The sequence below is a fragment of the Gymnoscopelus microlampas genome, assembly GCF_963454915.1.
Source record: "Gymnoscopelus microlampas genome assembly, chromosome: 9".
In the NCBI taxonomy this organism is placed as follows: Eukaryota; Metazoa; Chordata; class Actinopteri; order Myctophiformes; family Myctophidae; genus Gymnoscopelus; species Gymnoscopelus microlampas.
Window position 1 is genome coordinate 10,656,743 of NC_139946.1, and position 21,995 is coordinate 10,678,737.

Consider the following 21,995-nt stretch of genomic DNA (forward strand, 5'->3'; position numbering starts at 1 on the left):
GCTATACAACTGCAACTCATAGAATGTGCACTCGCTGTATCACAATGTAGACGATCTCTCTGAAAAGGCAGATCGTGGAGACATTGGAATCGTTCATGTTTTTTTATTGTCATATCGCACACCACTACTTATAATCTTATAATCATCATTACCGAATGGATTGCCCATTTCAGCTTTACGTGTTATAATTTTGAATCAATTAAAGTGACGTGTGATCCAACGACTTGTGTACATTCAGTACAACATTCTACCAAGTCGGGGTTTGTCTGCGGTGAAGTGTCTGTGGATAGTGGGGGAGGGGCATAACTTGAAGCTGTAGTTTGCTGTTTCTCAGACTGATGGTGCAGTGATGTCAGCAGCAGCTCAGCAGCTGTCATTTGGACTGGGCTTCCTATATGTCTTAAATCCATGGTCTCAAACGACAATTTTAAATCTTCACACAAAAGATGGCTGAATGATAGCAGGACCTATTCATAACTATGCCCTAATTGTAACATCTAGATAGATATATCACTTGTATATATATTACTGTGTGTATTGAACCACGTTTGAAAGGACCACAATGGAAATAAGCCTTTGAGCTTTTTTTGTGTTTATCTTTTTAACTATTGTATGCACGTGTTTCTTAAGTTTGTACATGCGAATAGGTCAATAAAGAAGTCAATCAATCAATGTCGCGAGACCAGCTGCTTTGTAAATATACAGGCGCCCACTAGGGCCTCATGAGAACTTGCCACGCATATTATTATTTTCTAAATTAAGTTTTACAGTCAAATATTTGTTTTCAATATTCAAATATATATTTGAATATGCAGTAGTCATTTACAGGCCTATGATGGAACGATCTCCCTGTAAAGGGATGGAGACATTGTAATTGTTCACATAATCAATCGCACACCCCAAATTTCATTGTTGGGGACTGAATTTCTGGACAGATGGTTTGAGAGGCTCACCAAATGACCTTACAGCAAGCTCTCTGGTGAGCAGGGTAATACAAAAAAGAAGGGTATCTATGGATGGAAGGAAGTGACCTTTTAAAATGCTAAATAAAAAATGTTTTTTAACTAAAACATTGTGGCTGAGTGCCTGCTAGTTGTTAATGTCCTGTGCCGGGGCTTGTCAGTTAACAGGAAATGGCAGCGGGACTGTAAGGGTTGACTTAGTCCAATCAATCACAAGGCTACATTTGCCGGCATGCATCTGGCCTTATTCTGAAACTGTCTGAAACGGAAGATATGAAGCCTATTGCAAGCTTGAGTCAGCATGGAAGATATGTGAGCTTTCTGTGTGGCGCTGAATAAAGCCACTGGATCACTGTGTAGATTAATAAATATGAGACATTCTCTTGGTGAATGATATGCTTTCTGTGACTGGGAAGCCTCGTTATAAGATCAATTTGGTCAGTCACCCACTCAGAATGTCTGAGATAGAGACATGCATTGTAGTCATAGCATAGAGCTGCCTGATTGTCAAATTAGATGCAAAATTGAAAGTTTCATTGCTCTGAATGAAGCAGTGGGTGGAATAGCCTTTATTATAAAGGCCATACCGAATTTTAACAGTCTCACTGGTAAACAGTTTTGTTGGTGGATGACATTCACATGTATTCAGTTCATTTTCATTATTTTTTAGGCTCAACATCGCAGAACAGCAATGTATGTAGACTTAATACAGAAATAGTTTAAGCCTACTTCAGATGACGTAATAACAATTTGACTTAAAAAATGTTGACAGGTTTTTCAGTAAATCTTACCCTACATTTGATTTTGTTCATAAAATATCAGTTTGTTGATGTGGTGTGGGAGCCGTCTGATATCCTGTTGACCCTGAAGTAGGCAGCTGAGAACACCCACAGAGGGAGCAGATACACAGTAGCGTCTTGCCAGTGCTATCAGATGGAGAAAATGGCGTTGACTGAACACCCATAGGGTTGTGTCCAGGGAAATTTCTCGCATGCAATGTTGGACCTAATTTTCACTGGGTGAGAACTCATAGCTCTGGGCATTATCTCTACTTGGCCGATGTCCGCTGGGAAACATGCCAGTTGAGAACGATGCCTGGTTATGCAATACCTGTTGTACCCATTGTCATTACTTTGAGGCCAGTCTATGAGATCAGTACTATGATGCCATATTGATGACATCAGGGATCTCCATACATGGGCATAAAAGGGACACAGACAGACAGAACGGCAGACAGACAGACAGACAGACAGATCTCAGTACATGGGCATGGGCCACCCGCCCCCTTGGCCTGAAATAAATAAATGTACAAATGTTAAAACACAAGGTCTGTAACTATGAACCCTAATAAAAAGCTTTGAGGCCAGCTCTACTGAGTTAATAGCAGGATAGTAGGACTGTTGGTAGTTGAGCTGGTCACAGGATCCCACCCTAAGGCTGTTGTTGTTCTCAGGTGTAGAGGGGCGGAAGCCTCCAGTGTTTGACTGACTGAACAATTTCTTGTTTACCCCTTTTGGACTTAATATTGACTCAAATGTGTGCACCATGTGGGCACCATGTTTACAGTTAGGCTAACCAGTTTTGAGATAATTGGAGGTGTGTGTGCACTCTGTACACATGTGCGTTTGGATAAATAGGCAGTTGGAAGAGAGTCTAACCTCTGCAAAGGGTGTAACTGTACTCCACAAAAAGAAGTGCATCTGTGTTGAGGCCCATACTTCAAAGTCTGCTGGTCACAGCACCATTAACACCCTCTCCAAAATCGTGATGTTTGTTATAGCCTGAAGTCCAACAGCCAGCTAAATAGTATTCAAACGGCTTTCCTTTTTGTGTAACTATTATTTGGCTAATGAGACTGCTTGCTTTCAACATGGAGCTGTGAGTCTGCTGGCCATAATGTCATTGTATAGGTCTCGTTTGGTATTCCTTTGGGAAATAGCCACCTGTTGACCAGGTCCACCACATGGTTTATAATGAGGTGACCCTTCTAAGAAAAAGGTGACAATGGTTATTGAGTGAGTACCCTATTTATTGAGTAATTACTTTTGAGGTACATTAATTACTCTCTCTGACTTGGGGATAATATATTCACCTTTCGCTTTGAGTTTTGCAGTTGAGAGGGTAAGTTTAATAATAATAATAATAATAATATATGTGTCATGAGGCTAGGCTTATTTGTATTAGAACTATTGAATAAATAACTAATCACATACCACAGTAATTAGTATTAGTGTGAATACGCTGGCACATAAGCCAAGGCTTCAGACTGAAATATATATATATATAGATAGATGCATAGATGTCTATCGTAAGCGATAGCCGCATATCTTTTCCATCCAGAAGCCCAGAAAGTACAGTAGGACTATCAGCTATTTTCCTATTGCACATATTCAAGGTTTTTCACTATAGTCTTAAAGGGATATTTCACTTTCAAAAAAACTTTTTGTCATTTTATCATCTACTCAGGCCTTTGTGAGCCCCCCAGACAGTTTTTAAGTTGCTCGATTCAGTATTTAGATATTTGATATAAATTTTATCAGACACGCCCCCTTCTTATACAAACCCATTGTAACTTCAAACTCCATTTTAACCATGTTAGATTCATCAAAAACACCCGTCCTTGCTTCTGGTGACTCATACCGCCCCCCTAATATGCGAGGGGCCGTGTTTTTTCAATTACTTTTTTCATTTATTTTTAATATTGTTTTTAGGAAAATGAAAAAAATAAAATGCTATAAAAAAAAAAGAAAAAAAAGAAAAAAGATATCGGAAAAACACGGCCCCCTCACGCATTAGGAGGGCAGGGTGAGTCACCAGAACCAAGGACGGGTGTTTTCGATGAATCTAACATGGTTAAAATGTAGTTTGAAGTTACAATGGGTTTGTATAGGAAGGGGGCGTGTCTGATAAAATGAATATTAAATATCTAAATACTGAATCAAGCAACTTAAAAACTGTCTGGGGGGCTCACTGAGTAGATGATAAAATGACCAAAAGTTGTTTTGAAAGTGAAATATCCCTTTAATACCACTAGTCTATGCTTATATTTAACACACATGCTAGTATTATGCGTACAATGCTTACAAGAAGAGTCTTTTGAATGAGCTCAGGCCACAGTGCGTTCAGAGGACAACAGACATCACCGTGGTTACACATCAACGCAGTAGGCTAATGATATTCTCATTTATTAAACTGATTGTGTTGCTCGCCTAAAATGATCTACTGCCGCACAACGTGTCGTGATGCTTGTAGATCGGGTTGAATGGCTGAATGGGTAGAGGTGCTGCTTGGGTCCCTGGTTTGATTCCCGTCCCCGAAAATATGTTGAGGTGTCCCTTAGCAAGACAATGGAGGTCTAACTGCTACTGTCCTCTCTTCGCTCAAGTCTGACCACTTGGGCAGCAATAAGCTGGGTGAAGCTGAAAACGGAATTTCCCTCCGCAGGATCAAATGGGTCTAAATTATTATTACTCTCAGAGAAGCCCCCACCCCCCAAACCTTCAAAACCGCTCTCAAAACCCACCTTTTCAATATAGCTTTCCCCAGCTAACTGCACAGCACACATCCCTGTCTCACCATTTCACAGTCTTTATTGATTATATTCCTTAGTCGTAGCCTTTGATTAGTGTTTTTTCCTTGATTTCCTTTAGCCTCCCCCCCCCTGTAAAGCGTCTTTGGGTACTTAGAAAAGCGATATATCAATTTGAGATTATTATTATTATTAATTAAGAATTGCACAATGCTACATTTAATTGAACCATACGGTTCAATATTAAACGGAACAATTTGCATCTCCTTAGTACTGATGTGCAAAACCTCATCTAGGATGTGTAGGCTCAGGTTCTTAGTTTTGCCATTTTTAGTTTTGGAAGATTTTAATCTTTTATATTGACTTGCATTATCAGTGCCATCTGTGAGCATGGAGTACTGCGAAACAGGCATATATTCAAGTCCATCCTTTCTACAACAACAGTCTTGGTAGTCTGTATTGTCATATCATGTGTGCAGTCTAATTGAGACCGTGTGGAATTTCAACTGAATTCTATTGGGCTCTTCCATACTTTAAGAGGTCAGGGGCATAATGGTATGGCCTAGATAACATCCTGGTTATGAAAGCCTTATATGAAAGTTCTAACTAACCACAACCCTGAATGTAAGGGGATTGACCCATTTGTTGTTATTCAGCAGCAGTCAGCAATTATGTTGTCTTGATACACTGTATCAAGACACTGTATCAAGACTGTTCTCCTTTGCACCATTTGGGATCCCCCCCCCCCCCTGCTTTTCTGGTCACTTCCTGCTACTGTCCAATTCCAAGAAATGTAATCTGATAGGAGTCTTCATGTGTCCTGGCCCACCAATTTGTTTGTGGGTATGGAGTTCTGGTTTGAGAGAGGATTTGTGTGATAGGCATTTGGAAGCAATTTGACTGAAATGGGAGATTATGCCTGTCAAGGATAGTTGGAGAGGTTTAGCTATTGCTTTACTTCTGGCAAGTCAAACATTGTGTTTGAAAGCCTATCCCATGATTTTGAGATTAGAGGGTCAAAAACACAGAAGTTGTAATTTAATGTTTATTATGATCTTTAAAAGGCCATACCTGAATCCTATCGTTCTGTTGCCAGGAAGATGTGAAAATGTGAAAATCTTTTCTCGTGAGCTTGCACATTTTCACCTTCTCACAATAGAATGCTCCAAGTTGCCCTTTAAGCTTGATTTTGTTTTCATTTGATGGAAGACTGTTGAAGTTCCCCAGTTCTATTTGTTTCTATATTTCCAGTATCTTTCCAGGATCCTTACTTTGATATAGTCATAGAGATCACAGACAGGTCTATGTTTATAATGATGGTTTATTTAAAGTTATGTTGAACTTTGGTAGAACCTTAGGCTGGATAGGAGTCCAAATAGGTTAAATGCCTTGAATTGACAAAAATAAACAGAACAATTGTGATTTGCCGTAGCTGTGCTGTAATTATTTTTTGAGGCATAAAAAACACAAAACCAAAGTTACAGCTGCTAAGCTTGCCTTCGTCAGGGCTGGATTTGTGACTTGAGTTCTAGGATTTGTATGATTCACCGATTCACCTCCCAGCCTGTGTCAAAGTGTCCTTGAGCAAGACCCTTTACCGTAACAGCTTCCCCCAAGCGCTCATCATGATCATCTGAGCAGCCATCAGCTGGGTGAAGCTGAAACAGAATTTCTAGAGCTCAGATCATGAAAAGTTAGTTGAACGATTAATTGTCTTAGAAATACGAATACAAAACATGCTCAGGGCAGATGTGACAAATAACTTAAATGTACAAAACCTATTACTGAACTATACAAAGCTTACTGAAATATACAAGCACATGGATGCTTGTATTTTTTGCCCTAAATAGAGATGCCAGGTTGAACTTTGCTAAGAGATATCGATGTGGAAATAATGATGGAAATATGATATTGCTATTAATTTCATCAGGCAGTTTTTATACAGATGAATGGAAATGATTCTAACCATTATGCTAAATAATAGCTGTTTGCTCAAATACTTGCGCCCCCCCCCCGGTAAACGAACATTACTGTCCTCGTCACTCATGTTACACCGACATTGAGGACCAATCGATCTGGCTCTGGGGGTCTTCTTTCAATTTCAAATGGTAAAATAACATTCCTACATACACCCATTTCACTTTGCCCCAAATGAATTGGCAGGACAGAATCCAATTCCTTTGCATTCATTTATATTATATATAATAGTGTGACTTTGAGACCTGTGTCATCATCCAATGACGGTCAATGCAGAGAGAACACAGTTTTGTGTTCCCCACTCAGACAGTACAGAAGTAACTGGCATAGATGATTGACAATATTTGGACTCATGTCATATCAGGCCCACTTAGTTATACAACCCAGCGCTTCTGCCAAAGTTTAATATAACGCTACTACTTGGACAGTTAAATTTGTTCATGGAAATGATGGTGCAATATAACTGTCGGCTGCACTTCATTTATCTGTATCTACTAAGATGACGACTAAAGTTCTTAAGTTTTAAAATGTCAGTGTGTGAGGTAGGCCCTGTGTTTCTGTAGGTTAGTTTGGTTCATGTGGACGAGTATGCGTGAGCGAGCATGTTGGCGTGTGTGCTCGTGCATGTGCCTGTTTTATGTGACCGTCTGTGTGTGTGTGTGTGTGTGTGTGTGTGTGTGTGTGCGTGTGTGTGTGCGTATTTATGCATTCCTGTGTGCTCACGTGCAATGGCCTGGCTTGCACTTCCTGGGCTTGCTGCTGTTGTCGTTGTCACGTTGCTGAGGGGGAATCCAGGTGGAGCCACATAGACACACAGGCAGACTGGCAGATTCAGGGTTAAATGCTTCCATTTTGTTAGGTAACACCCTAATGGTCTGATCTGTCAGTGGCGTTAAAATGGCAGGGGCTTAACCCTTGGCGTTCAGGACACAACCAGTAGGGGCACAGTCTCTAGGCTGGCCTGGACAGCAGAAGAAGAACTGAGGGGGGGGTGGGGGGGAGCGGGGTGAATGAGTGAGTGAGGGTAGAAGGAGGAAAGAGAGAGAGAAAGAACCAAGAGACAGAGTTAATGAGTGAGCAAGGGAGGGGTAGAGGGAAGGAGGGGGGTGAGTGAGTGAGAGAGAAGAGGAGGAAGAATATTTTACAGTTGGGCACAGTAAGATATGGCTCGCCAATCCACGCTCCTCTTTCCACCCCCTGTTCCCTCCCCCAACCATGGCACCTCGTCAGCTGGTTCCCCACCCCCACTCCCAGCATGGTGAACACAGATTAGGAATAGGTAGTATGTTCTCCCAAAGGAAGAGAATTAGATGAGTGTCGTCTTCATTTGACTGTGTGCGTATTTTGTGTAGGAGATTACATTGTGCCAACTATGAATAATGCAGGAGGAGTAGCCCTTTCTTAATGTATAGGAAATAATCACGTGGACGTATTGTTGTTATTATTTAATATCATTTTGTTCTGTTCCCCTGAAGGGAATTTTGGCGGGTTTAGCCAAGAGGTCAACACCGGGGCGTATTAGCAACATAAGCAAAAGGGTCATCGCCTCCTTGTTTTTTTATTAGGCAGCAATAATCCATATCTCTATTGCTTTTATTGGACAGCATGTTGTTTCCTCTCTCATTGAACCCCACGGATGTTGTTGAAATGCCTCAGTGTGATATAATTGCTGTTAATGTGTTGGCAGCCTGGGTCCAGTCCCAGTGGAGAGATCATTACAGTGCAGCAGATGAGAGGCTAGTAATAGTACGCTACCTGGAAGGGATGAGATTCGGCCATTGATCTGCTTTTCTCTATGAACAACTATGGCCATGATGAGACTACTGGACTGACTGGTTGGGAATACAGGGCGTGACCTTGCCATTTGCCCAGTGGCCTGATAGTGTTTTGTCAGTGCTCTGGCAAATAATTGTTTTTAGTGGTCCATTAGGCCAGCAAAAAAAGCATAACAAAAATGTATCTTCAGCTGAAAAACGGTGACTAACTTTACTGAAAATGTGTTCCTCTTCGAAATGAAATTTTATTTGTACTCGCTCTGTAAGCATTGTCATTTTTGCACATACCGTTTTTGTGTGTTGAATTGTACTTATGGTTTGAATAAGGCCACCAGACTAGTTTTAGCAATATCATACTTACTTCAGCATAGTTACTTCTAAATCCATGTTTTCAGCCATGTTTAGTACAGTCTCTGATGTGACTTCAGTAGGGCTGCCGCCTAGTCGAAGATTTTGAGTCATCAGTCAAATAGCCCTCAGTGGATTTGATTATTCGCTTAAGTAGATTATTTTCCACGTAAGTGTTTTTTTAAACAAAGTGTACTTCGTCACACAACGGTGTCATGCAAAAATAGTGGATCTACAAGCCAAAGTTGAGTTTGTAGCTATTTTCATTATTTACTATTTTCAGTATTTTTTTTTTTACATTCTTTAAAACGTTTTGCCTATGACATGCCCAAATAAGGATTGATTATTAATTGACTATTTTATTAACGTATCAATTCTCTTAATTGAACTAATCAAATTAAATCGATTAGTTCAATTAACCTTTGCAACCATGCTGCATTCACACTACCAGCAGTATTCCGCTTACGCATTATGAGAAAGTGGCGAGCTTTGTCTATGGAGAAGAATGACCGCTGCATTCCCTGCTACAGCAGGAGCCAAAAAAAACTGCTTTGCGTCAAAGTTGAGGAAAGTTACACTTGTCAACTGCCGCTCTGCAGCGAGATAAATTGATCAACCAGAATTGCGCTGTGGTCTGAAACAGGTGTTGTGATGTGGGTTTTTCAGATGTTTTGTACACAACCATTTGGAGTGTGAAATTGGCGTTAGACCCTCAGGCAGGGCCTTCCAAAGCCTAGGTGCCTGGGCTGCAAAAGCCTGATACTGCCGCTATTGCCAGGTAATGAGAGTTTCAGAGCAGGAAAAGGCTGATAGCCGATTAATCTGCACCTAGTCTATATGCCAATGGCAATCGCTGTAATTTGAATGCTGCAGGAAATGGATATTACATCGTTTTTTTGGGGGGGGGTGCTTCATCTTCTCTCAAATGCATATTTATGGCATTATTCTTAATTATCATTGTTCTTAGGAAGTAATTATGCAATTACAATATAAATCAATTTAGGAACGATTCAGCAGATATAATGCCAAAGAGTTGAAATTTGTTATCAGAATCAGTCAATCATGAGGACATAAAACGTGAAAACAAATTAGTGGAGGTACTTCTTTGACCTGCTGGCAGTGTTAAGATTAGCTCTGGACTCACTCACTCACTCACTCACTCACACTCACTCACTCACTCTCTCTCTCTCTCACACTCTCTCTCACACACTCTCTCTCACACTCTCTCTCTCTCAAAAACCCCTGATCAGAGCATCCCTATTTCTTAATTTCTCTTTATCTAGCGATAGTACATTGTCCTTTGTTTATAATTACACACAGATGAATCATTACTGTCTCAATTCATGTCTGTCTCAATCACAATTCACTGTTGATGTCTGACTGAAAATGCAAAATTGGCACGTTGACCTAAATTTAAACTCTGGGAATACACACCATGATGTCAATCCACCAGATTGTTTATATCCCATTTTAGGCAAGTTCATCCTTTCCTTTAACGGAATGAGATGCAAGGCTCCATGCTAATTCGTTACTGGCTGAACACAAATTGACTGTACGCCGAGTGTTCTGAACCTCCTGTACGATACACAAAAAGGAATGCTGATGTATTGATTCACAGAAAGCCTGAGATGAAATGTTTTTTGTTATGATTATGATTTGGAACAGTGGAGGCTTATTCTAAAGGAAAATAGTGTGTTTTTGCATGAATGTGAATGTGTGTAATGGACATTAGACCTTTGTTTCTCTCTTACATGTAACCCTCTTACTTTCTCTCTCTCTCTGGCCAATCTCTGTTTCTGTTCCCTATGCCCCCCACCCACTCTTTCAAGCTCTAGAACTGTTCTGCCCTCAGGTCTTATTATTCTGAGCAAAAGGAGAGGACATGTATCTAGTCCTCCTCTGTAGTCTCTGGAGAGAACACGCAAAGACCAGTAATCTCAAGATAGTGTTCTCTTTTCTCTGCATTTCTCTCCATGTAAAGCAGTGATGTATCTTCAATGAATTATATCTTGTAACTCCAGCATTACGCAAATGTGTGGATGTAAATGTCTGATAATGGCTGTTGCGTAGATGTGGACTCGTCGAGCTAATGCTATCTAGTAAGATGAGAAGTGTGTAGGCTATTGTGTTTCACATTCAGTGCCAAGGTTAGTTGAAGAGTATATATTAGTTGTACATGGTAAAATCCTCGGTGTTAATTTATCCATTTATAACTCCCTACTGGTCCATTTAGATACATGAGTTGCAAAGGTAAATTAACACTCAGGATTTTACAGTGTAGCAATGCAACTCTCCTAATGCAGTTTGCCACATGCTGTGCGCCACCTCTTCACTAACCTGACAAGTGGCACACCTACCTTCATGTGAAATGGAGATGATTGTCGCCTTGCTCTCACATGAGATGATGGGCTGTGTAGCATGAATCAGAGAGTTGTAATGTGACAAGCTTGTTGGTCTGAAATGGATAGTAGAGTGGGCTCACGGCCGGTCAAGCCTTGTTGAGCACAGCTTGCTGATCCAGGATCACAGGATCACGTGCCCCGTCCGCCATCTTTTTCATTATAATCTCAAATGCAGAACTGATTGTAGAACAACTCTCACTCCTGAACTGCTGAAATCCCAACCTCTGTGGTCCTTTTAGCCCTTCTCCCAGTGGAGGTGCTGATGGACAGGCCATACATATTGGTGAGATTGGTGTGTCAGTCTCACTAGATCCTTCACAGGCTGGATGGATGGAGTTGAAGCTACATTGGTGCAGTCAGGAATGCCACTAGACTAGCTACGAGTGATTTGGGATCCATTCTAAGTTGACTGCATTGCACACAGCACAAATCCTGGTTTGCTTTCAAAGTAGGCTACCTGGTCTTTCTGTCTGGACAGGTACAGGTTTCAGTATAACTGAAGGCCTTGCCTACTGAGTAAAACAAGTCTTTCTCACTTGTTAGCAACAGTGCCAGTGATCCAACAATCATAGACTTCACGTCTCAGGACTATTTTTAGGCGAAGAGAAAACGTCCCACTCTTTTATCATAACATGTTTTCACTTTGAGCGCTCTAGACCTGTGTTTTGCATGTGAGTTCTCTGGACCTGTGTTTTTTCCTGCTTGTCTCTCCTCAGTCTCCTGCCATCATCTATACTCTGAGCTCTCCTACACTTATCTCTCAGCCACTGACAGCTTGAAGTATTGATGCCATGTTGGGTTTTTTTCTGCCATCCATCCCTCTCAAGTGTCACTGTGGCCAGGCTTGGATAGGCTCCCATGTAACCATTATATCTTCTCCAGCTGGGTCTCCTACATGCTTCTCATCTCCACTTGTCATGTAGTGCTCAATGTTAGCCTCTCACATGTACAGTAGCCCTGAGGTTATGAATGGTCCCATTTTGTACAGCAGGTCTTGGTCAATCATGTTGCACAGACCTTGGCAATGACTAGAAATCGTAGAAAATGGGCGCCAATGCGCTGGTGCCTCACGGAAGGCCAAGTGAGATGGAGAGTGATGGACCAATTTAGGACGGATGCATGCATCCCTGTCTTTCCCTTTGAGTACACTCACACGGCGCACACACTCGTTCTATTTGGTTTCTTCCCTACTGTTGCTTAGCAGCAGGGCATACAGCACATTGAATGTTGGATCTTCATGATACCAGCCATCTCTCCTGGGACACCAGTAGCCATGAGCCTGGAGACACGCACACAAGCACAGGTAGCTCCTCTAAACAAGAAATTGCGTCTTAGAGATGATTACTCGAGGTGTTCTCAGGAGAGAAACTGGCACCCATTGCAGCTCTGGTATGTTGCATCAGGAATATTAACCAGGGTTGGGCAATAATCTGAAGTCGCCACCAGTATGCAATCAGATTGGCACTAGGGGAGGGGTTGGGGAAAAAAATCAATACTGCGATATATCGTCGTATTTTCCCTATGGGAACGTGCTATTGATTTGATTTCCATGGTGCGCAAATTCATGGCACAAGACCACTGCACGAGTGCTATTGATCATCCTTTGTCACTGGCATAACTTGTAAACATGCTGTGCTATTTGAAGAGGATAAACACAGCACAAAGAGATGGAGAACAGACATTCCCTATAGGCCCTGCAACGATTAATCGATTAAATGGATTAAAATCGATTTATTTAATAATCGTTTTAGTAATCACAAGACGGCTACCGTATGTCTATAGCTGCATGCAGGATTATAGAATCGAGAACAAAAAATATGGCTTGAATGTTTATTTTTTAAATGATATATTTGAGTTTAAAGAGAACCAATACCTTTTAGCCTGACACATGTGTGGCTAAAAGTACCAGTAAAAATACTGGTGGCCAAAAGGAATTCATTCTTCAGGTGGGGGTTCAGTCCGATATTGTAAATTGAAAAACAAAACAAAAACAAATCTCAAAATTATCTGCTGGGCCAGAAATTATTGCTGCGGGGCTTGTTGTTGACCACTGGGTTAGTTCGATCAAATTGACCGTCTTCATGAATATGATTCTTTTTTTTTTATTCTGAAGATCAATTTGACCGAAATGTTGAATGTAAAGAGGAGCATCTAACCAGTGTGCAGAGCACCTAACCAGTGTGTAGACATTATTGTTGTTTAAGTGAGATAGGTTAAACCCTCATCAAACCAGTGTACCACGTGAAATGTTGGTTCTATTAAACTGCATGGAATGAATCTACGGGGCGTTTTACGATCTTCTGAGTTTGTCAATGTCATTGTCAATTGGCACAACTGTTGTAGTAACTAACACTAGTCAACCCTACAAGCTACACACATCACTGTTAAGGCTGGTGGTGCTCACCGTAATGACATAGAACCAGAGCATTCCGCACTCACCACTCTTGCAGTCCAAAGTAGTGTGCAAACTGGTTTCTAACTAACGAGTAGGAGCTTTGTGTGCAATGCAGGGGATCATCTACGCATATGCATCACACACACACACACACACACGCACACGCACGCACACGCTGTCATCCTTCTCGGATAGATGGCCTTTGTGCTCAGGGATGGTACAGCAGGGCACGTCTGTCCTTGTTATGTACCACACCGAGTGTCTCTGGGGCTCTGCACACTCACTGGGCTTCCTCACTGTAACACCTGACCCAGCTCGACACATATACTCCAAGTCTAGGTGTTTTGGTTGTGTTACGTCAGTTACATTTTGGATTTGCTATGGTTTTAGTGGTTGTGTTACGTCTGTTACATTTTGGATTTGCCACAACATTACAAATCCTACAAAGACCTCTGGAAAAATTATCTTGGCATAAGCTAAATGAATGCGTGGATGATGATTAGTTCATAGTGCAGCCGTACTACAGATGCTGAGGTGGAGAACAAGCTTTATGTTTGTTTTTGTTGTATGGATTGTATCTTGATAGTGAGTGATCATTTGGAGCCCCATGAATGGCAGTACAGATGTTTTCAAACCTCTTGTGATGTCAGGTCTTGACCTGGCAGAAGTTAGTCATGTCAGTGATGCTTAAGGTATGTTTTGGAATGTCCAGCAACGGCTCTTTTTCTCCCCCTTCGCTCCTTTGCCCCCTCCCCCCCTATGTTTGAAGTGGCTGTGGCCTTCCCCTCTTCTTTCTTCCGTCCCCTTCTGCCAGTCTGTCTCTCCAGGGGTTAAACCTGCCCCAGCCTTCGCTCAACCGCAGACCGGTTTAAACCGGTTTTCAGGGAAGTGCTTTGTGTCTCCCATGGAATCTTGGGAAGGGTCATGTGGAGCTGTGGTGACGTCACAGTGTGGACTAAAAAGACCTTGAGTCAGCTCTCTAAATCAGAAATACAAGATGGTGTGTGGCGTGCACGACACGTGCATGTGTGTGTGAGATGGGATGTGTGAACGGCGAACGCACATGCACGCAGGCACATATGAGTCCATCTCGGTTAGAGATGGACTCTATACGTATGAGGATTTGGGCTCGTTGAGCCCAAATCCTCGTTTAGACTTCCATAACTGTCTCCATGCATTTGTTGGTTCTTAAAGGTGCAGGAACTGATACAAAATGAGTTGTATTGAGTTTTATTTATCAAATAAAAAAAGAAAATGCTAATAAAAACACTGCAAGTTCATAAGGTGACGTGCACACCCCCCTTCCATCACCCCCACCAACCAAGGACATACAGCTCTAAACTTAGATTTAAACGTATACTCACAGTATTTATGTCGGTGTCCTAATACAGAGGTGCCTGTTTACTTTCCCTGTATGAATCCTGCATTGGTGTATTTTGGTCGGCATGTTTGCACTTTCTTGGCTCTATCTTTCTGCTGTGTAATAGGTTTCCCAACAAGTTAAGTGGGTCTCTCCATCCTGTGCTATTACTGTAATGAGTGGGATTTAGGTCAGCATCTAGGGAGCTAGGAGAAGCCTATACACCACTGGGTTGTCCCTCTTAATGTTGGACCTACTCATTTAACGAAACGGTGTGTGTTGTATAGTGTTGCCTGGTGTTTATGCCTGTTTTTTCATGAATAATTATGCAAATGTAGGAAACTAACGTAAGTGCCACCGGACAAAATCTTGTAAAGCTTTGTCTTGTGTAGTTTATCTGCCCTGAAAGCCACCGTCTGTGTTACTGAACATTATTTACAGATGCTTTTGGACTTAAAACATCAAGTTGGGTGTTCAATAGTGATTGTGGCCAGTGAACAAAAACCTTTTGCATCTTGTATATTTTCTGCAGCAGTGACCTTATACCTAGATTTAGTGTGTGGTGTGACACAGGTCCTGTACCTTACTGTGTGCTGTATGTTATATATGTTAACATGTTTATGGATCCTTAACCCGCCATTTCCCTCTTGCCTTATTACAGGGAGAGCACAGCCATGTCGGAGGAGGCGGTGCGTCAGACGCGCAGCCAGAAGCGGGCTCTGGAGAGGGACCATGTGGACCCTGCCGGGTCCATGGAGGAAATGGACAATAAGAGGGTGAAGCTGGAGAAAGGCGACTCGACAGCAGATCCCCTGTCGTTGGATGGCTCTGAAACTGGGGGAGTGATGGTGAAGAGTGAGGAGGCTGCTAAGGTAGCAGCTAGTATCCTGAAGACGGGGGAGGTGAAGGCCACTATCAAGGTGGAAGTACAGACCAGAGAAGAGCCTGTTGACATGAGCAAAACCAAGAGGTGAGATTCCCTCCAGGAGTTCATCTTCAGTTTTTCTGCCTAGTTGTTGGCCTTCCAGACCAATTGTTGAACAGTGATTTGAGTGTTTTATTAATATTGGTCACTATTACATTTGGGGTATTGTCACTGATCCTAGATCAGCAATTAAATGCAACTTTTGCCTCCAATATTATGCATCTTACTAATTATATGGCAGGGGAGAACAGTGCAAGACTATCACTTTTTACATTTTAAATGACCATGGTCTGTCATTTGTTTTCCTTCAAATATATATAATATATATAATATACCAACATGGACGTCTTTCTTGACACACATTCACTGTGAAGACAGTAGAGAAACATTTTCTCTTAATATTGAGGAGTCTGTGAGTACAAATCTGAAGACAATTGAGCAACTGTATAGCCTAACACTGTGGTGTTCCCATCCCCCCAAAATGTTTTTTGGGCCACCCCAAACATAAATTATACACACACAAACGCACACAGGGCAAAAACAATATCTCCACCTTTGGCCTGGTGGAGATAATAAGTCCTTGAGCTTGTTGAAGGCAACTGAATGCTGTAGCAAAGCCATTTGGTTGGGCTCCAATGAAGTTGAATTGTGGGTTTTTGGGTACTGGGAAGATTTCTGAATGGTATGCAGAAAAACGTCAGGTAGTAGGCTAAGTAAGTTTACAACAGATGTGAAGCATTTGTGTGATGTTTGTGATAAAAGAAATGAATGAATAAAATAATAAACAAAACAATTTGATGAAAAACAAGCAAACCTATTTTATTTAACCACTTATGCCCCCTTCAAATATATAAAAAAATGCAGATCTACATGCTCTTAATGCGTCTCGTTATTGCGTTGAAAGCTTGCATGCTCAAATCAGGGAGGCCAGATTGAAAGTGACAAAAAAAATCGGGACACATCGGCTGCATACTTGCTGATACCGATGTCGTGAAAATATCTGTCTGGCTCTCGAAACACCACTAGCATTAGGATAATGCTACTGGTGTTTCAATGCCTAGTTTTGCTAGTGGTCTGATGGAGGAGTTGTACAGGAAGTCATTGTGTGGTTGGTGGTAGTTGTCACTGCCCCATTTTGAGAAGTTTGGCCCCAGAGGCCTGAGTTTCATTTTCTCAGCAGCACCTGAACTTGGCCTCACACAAAATGAAGGCTATATGTCACAAACTGGTTCCAACTAGCTGTTGCCATGGTTTCCATGCTGTAAGGAGCAGTTGGAGGAGGGAGGGGCAGGCAAGATCGGTGGGTGTGACACATGACCACACAGAAAAATGTGTGATGTCATGTGACGTGTTTGGAAGCAGTGGTGGAAAAAGTACTCACATGTTTCACTTAAGTAAAAGTATCAACACTGCAATGTAGAAATACTCTGTTACAAGTAAAAGTCCGGAATTCAAAATGTACTTGAGTAAAAGTACAAAAGTATTGGTACCAAAAGTAGAAAGTACTCATTAGGCAGAATGTCCCGTTTCACAAGTTTTCAAATGTATAACAGTGTGGACAGTAGGTCCTAAAGATCACATTTAATAACATTGTGGGCTGTAGGTCCTAAAGATCACATTTAATAACATTGTGGGCTGTAGGTCCTAAAGATCATATTTAATAACAGTGTGGGCTTTAGGTCCTAAAGATCACATTTAATAACAGTGTGGACAGTAGGTCCTATAAAGATCACATTTTATAACCGTGTATAAACATCACATTCATCAGAAATCAATGGGATTTGCCTTCAGTCCGAACAAAGCCTTTAGAAGCATGACCCACAAGCTGCCATTTTCTGTAACTATTGTTTACCGTTTCCTTTGATTTATTTCGCGACGCATTGTGAGCTTGTAGATCGGCTATTTTCAAATGGCCGAAATGTACTGTATCTATAGGGCTGAAGTGGTTAATGTATGTTTTGTAATAATAATCAAAATCTACAAAGTAACTAGTAACTAAAGTTTTCAAATAATTGTAGTGGAGTAAAAAGTACAATATTTGCCTTTGAGACGTACTGGAGTAGAAGTAAAAGTACTGAAAATTGGAAATACTCCAGTAAAGTAAAAATAATTGTACAGAACTTGAGTAAATGGACTTAGTTACTTTACACCACTGTTTGGGAGAGTGATGATTTATACACATACTGTGGTGATGGAAGGAGGGAGATGACTCAAACAAGTGTGGATCCGTTTGATTTCAGTGTTGATATATCACAAGTTCGCCCAAGTGTGACCTTTGCTCCTGTGTAACCTTTGGCATGTCGTGCTTACTAACTCTTACCAGGGATGTTGTTGGCCAAACGACTGACTGTCGAGTGTCGACGGGTTCTCCATGCGGACACAAAATATTTTCTTTTTTTTTAGGCCAGGGCCGAGAAATAATACTTGAATTTATCAAATATAATGTGATGATTGTTCACATATTTTGCATTGACAGTGATACACATAATGAAGGTAAAATAATGTGTCACTGTGTTGTCCACCTGTCAAAGTCAAACTCTACAATAGGGCTGCATGATTCTTGCTAAAATTTGAATCATAATTTTCTTCCTAAGAATTGAGATCACAATTCTCTCACACGATTCTTCTTCTTATTTTTAAACTTTAATTACACAGCACTTACGTAAGTAAAAAATGTATCTCAGACACTTGCTGTTTAGACAGGGCTTTAAACTGACAACATGGTAAAAAATAATGATAATAGTTAGGTCAAATGTTTGTCTTGTGTGTCAATTGTTTAGAACTTCCTTCATTCTTTTAAGTGTTAATTGAAGTTAAAATTATTAGCGGCTTAGAGTTAAAACAGTAAAATGTGTTAGTTCTGGAACGTCTCATAAATTTGCAGCGGAAGAAAAAAAGAGCTAAAAGAAATAGAGAAAAAATAAAAGTTTAAAAAAATCTGTTTACTACTTTTGCTGTCGGTACAGAGAAACTATCAACAGTCTGTCTTTTTATCGACTCATGTAGCGAACCTGAAGCGAACATTGTTCTTGTGAAGCTGTTTTGTTCTTAGACATGAAGTATTTATAAAGATTGTTAAAGCCACAATCCGGAACTTATTTTAATTAATACAATTTTGATTTTAATTAATGCAATTTTAATTTAACCAATCTGTATCGTAGAGTATGTTAATACAATACCTAGTACATCTATCCCTACTCCACTACTTCCATTGAGAAATGTAGACCCTGGTGTTGGGTAGGGCACCTATTGTTTTACAAGTAGTACTGTCTACCCAGGCCAAGTGGGGATTGCCTCAGAGATAATTGGTCTCTCACGCGGGCGGCCCGGGTTTGAATCCCGGGTAGGACATAAAGCTTACGGATTGCTGCTTAAGTGTAATTTTGCCAAAGGAGATAACTTGACCCCAGACAGTAACTCCCATACAACATTAGCCGAAACAACCACAAGCTGCCCCTGGCAGTTAAAATGGCAACAAGTTAATCAATGAGTGCTCTGTATGCATGCACACTGGACATCGAGTGAGATGGGCTCGTGGAACTGATCACTGTTGTCTACAAAAACAAGCCCAAAAGAAGCGATTAGGCCACATGAGCACTACTTACTGTATTATTATTTGAAAATAGCAGATCTACAAGCTCAGGATGGGACGCGTTGTGAGCTTGTAGATCTGCTATTTTCAAAAAATCGGCGGGGGGACAAATATATGCAATATTTTTTAAACACTTTAATACAAAATGGGGGGTCCCTGGCACAACATATGTTTTAGTTTGTGGACAAATGCATATTAATTTAAGTGGTCCTTGACATGAAACTGTTTGAGAACCACCGTTTTAAACTTTAAAAAAAGTTGGAAGCCCAAATAAGCAACTACATTTTGAAAACAAGCCCAAAAAACGCAACCCGCAACTGCCAATATTTGCAAGAGACTTTACAGAAAAACAAGCCCAAAGTCGCTTATAATAAGCAGACATGGCAACACTGGAACTGAATCCTTTTTTCCACCTCAAGTCTATTTTTTCCACAAACCGCTCTCGTTCTTCATGGAACTGCACAGTAGAATAGTGTACACTGTAGATGGTTATTGTAGCATCGTATCTTCTACTCAACTTCTTTATAATAGGCATAGTTTTCTTAAGCGTAACCTAGGGATGGGACAATATTCGTTATCGTTTGTCATGATAAAAAAACACTCACAATAATCTCAATCTCTTAATCAATCTTTTAGATTCTCTAAAAGTGAACAAAAGTGATCCCATCTCTCCTGGAGATGGGATCCTAAAACTCGAGTCAGGCTTTGCACACAACAAAACTGTGTCCTTGTATTTTAGTTATGAAAAAAGTCTTGTTGAGAGCTAAATGAACGGTCCAAGGTAAGTGTAATGCTACAAGGTTGCAAAACAAGGAATCCCCTCATCTGACTGACGATCTTGTCAGCGTCTGATAGCCTTGTGAAAGTAAATGAATTTCGCTCTGGTCAAACCCCATTCAGCTGTTAATTCATTCTGCAGTTTTAGTGGCCTTGTAAAATAAAACCATCAGAATAAACATCCTACATTCTGTCTTACCATTCGTCAGTAGAGTTGCAGCTTAATTCCATACATTGCATTTATTAGATACATACATGATACACAGAAAACACAATGCATTTTCGTCAAGGGGTTTCAGTGCTCCTTGTGTAGGATAGGCTACTCTTCCATTATTAATTGCACGACTTTGGGTCAACTATTTTAACTAAAAGTTCTAGCAGAAAACATGTATTTAGTCAAATATCTCCACTTTTCCATGATATTCACTCGGACAACATTCTGTGCGTGATGGGAATGGGATGACATTAATAGCAGGAGCAAAAACATGTAAACTTCCTTCAATGAACGCATATAGGCTATGGATGGGACACACAAATTGACAGGTGCATCGTGGTTGGTACGGGATCACACGATAACATTTACAATGCTGCCGAGATAATCTCTTCACGAAAATGCATTGAGTGTTCATATGGCTGTGCATGGAAGACATGTAATAATATCCTGCTGTATTGTAGCCTTATCAATCACTAGAAAAAACATCCGACGTTCATCTTGAGTAGCCTACTGCTGGTGATTGTAGAGTGGGAAATTAGACTGGAGCAAGTGTCAGATACATTATAGAAAATGTAGTTGTAACTACTAGAAACTATTCATATGAATCACATCCCACACAAATGTAGGCTTTTGCTAGGAAATAATACACCCTTTGCCATGCACTTGATGCCATGCATATAGGCTCACATGTATATTTTTGTAATTCATATTTATTGATGTTTAATGCTATTCATAACATAGGCAATGTAATGTTTTCATATTGGTCAAGTTGCGCTGTCACAATGTTTTCATATTACGTCTGCATGTTTTTATAGTGTGTGCGCATTGCGCACGTGCACCAAATGTGTGTCCGCATGAATGCATGTGAGCGTGCATGTGTGTGTTATAGGGGTGCTCCCCCACTTCTAAAAGTAGCACTACAACACTGCTGTTATGATACAGAGAATTCCTGGTAAATTGGGATGGGGTCATTTGATCAGATGCACCAAATTCTAGCAGGAAATGTATGATTTGTATGACCAATAATGCGGCCTAAATCAAACACGATATTATCAAATATTGGCCGAAGTCTAAGCAGTCCCTCTTCGCCGGTGTCTTTGAGAAGAATGTCTGCACTGTGTCTTGAATGGAGTAGCCATTGTATACATATCTGATTCATCATTACTGTATAGTCTATGTGATGCTTTGAACTTGGAAGTTGAGGCATGCAGAAACACTGGACCTTACATAACCACACTGGTGCGTGTTGTTGTGATGCTTGTATAAGCTGCTGTCAGCTGAGCAGTAGAACACACCACATCTCAATGGAAGGCTAGTGCCTCTCAGTTTAGGAGAAAAAAAGTCAAGTTTATTAAGCGTTGCTGGGACATCTAGGCTCAGGTCAGATGTGGTTAGTTTATCCTCTTTGTTAAAGAATTATAGCCTGATTGTACTGTAGCTTCTAACTGTGCCATTGTTTCTGGTATGGGTGGCCAATACATTTTGTAACCCTCATACCCAGAGTGACTGCAACATTTTCTCTTATAGCTTTATTTTAAACTGTCCTGAAAACCCTGTTGTCCGCCCATGATCAGTATCAGGGAGCATTATGCTTGCTGATGTCTGTGTGCCTGTCAAAGTACTTCCCACTGATCAATGAAATGTATCATTTTTAATAGTTTGTTGTCAGCTGCTCATAGCTGAAGAATCCCTAAATACTGCAAATCTAGTGAGTATTAGTTTAAAGCATTTTAAGTGGT

At 40.8% G+C, this 21,995-nt stretch overlaps 1 protein-coding gene across 2 annotated transcripts in view; it reads left to right on the forward strand.

The window, feature by feature from the left end:
* The window catches only part of gatad2ab (GATA zinc finger domain containing 2Ab), a 40,736-nt gene that overhangs the window by 7,881 nt on the left and 10,860 nt on the right, over window positions 1–21,995 (forward strand). The window contains exon 2 of one of the 2 annotated variants that reach the window (XM_084067273.1): window positions 15,410–15,718. In XM_084067273.1, coding sequence (XP_083923399.1) covers window positions 15,410–15,718 — 309 coding nt within the window. Of the gene's footprint in view, window positions 1–15,409; window positions 15,719–21,995 lie in introns of those variants that run through there. The other variant, XM_084067274.1, reaches the window with a different exon arrangement.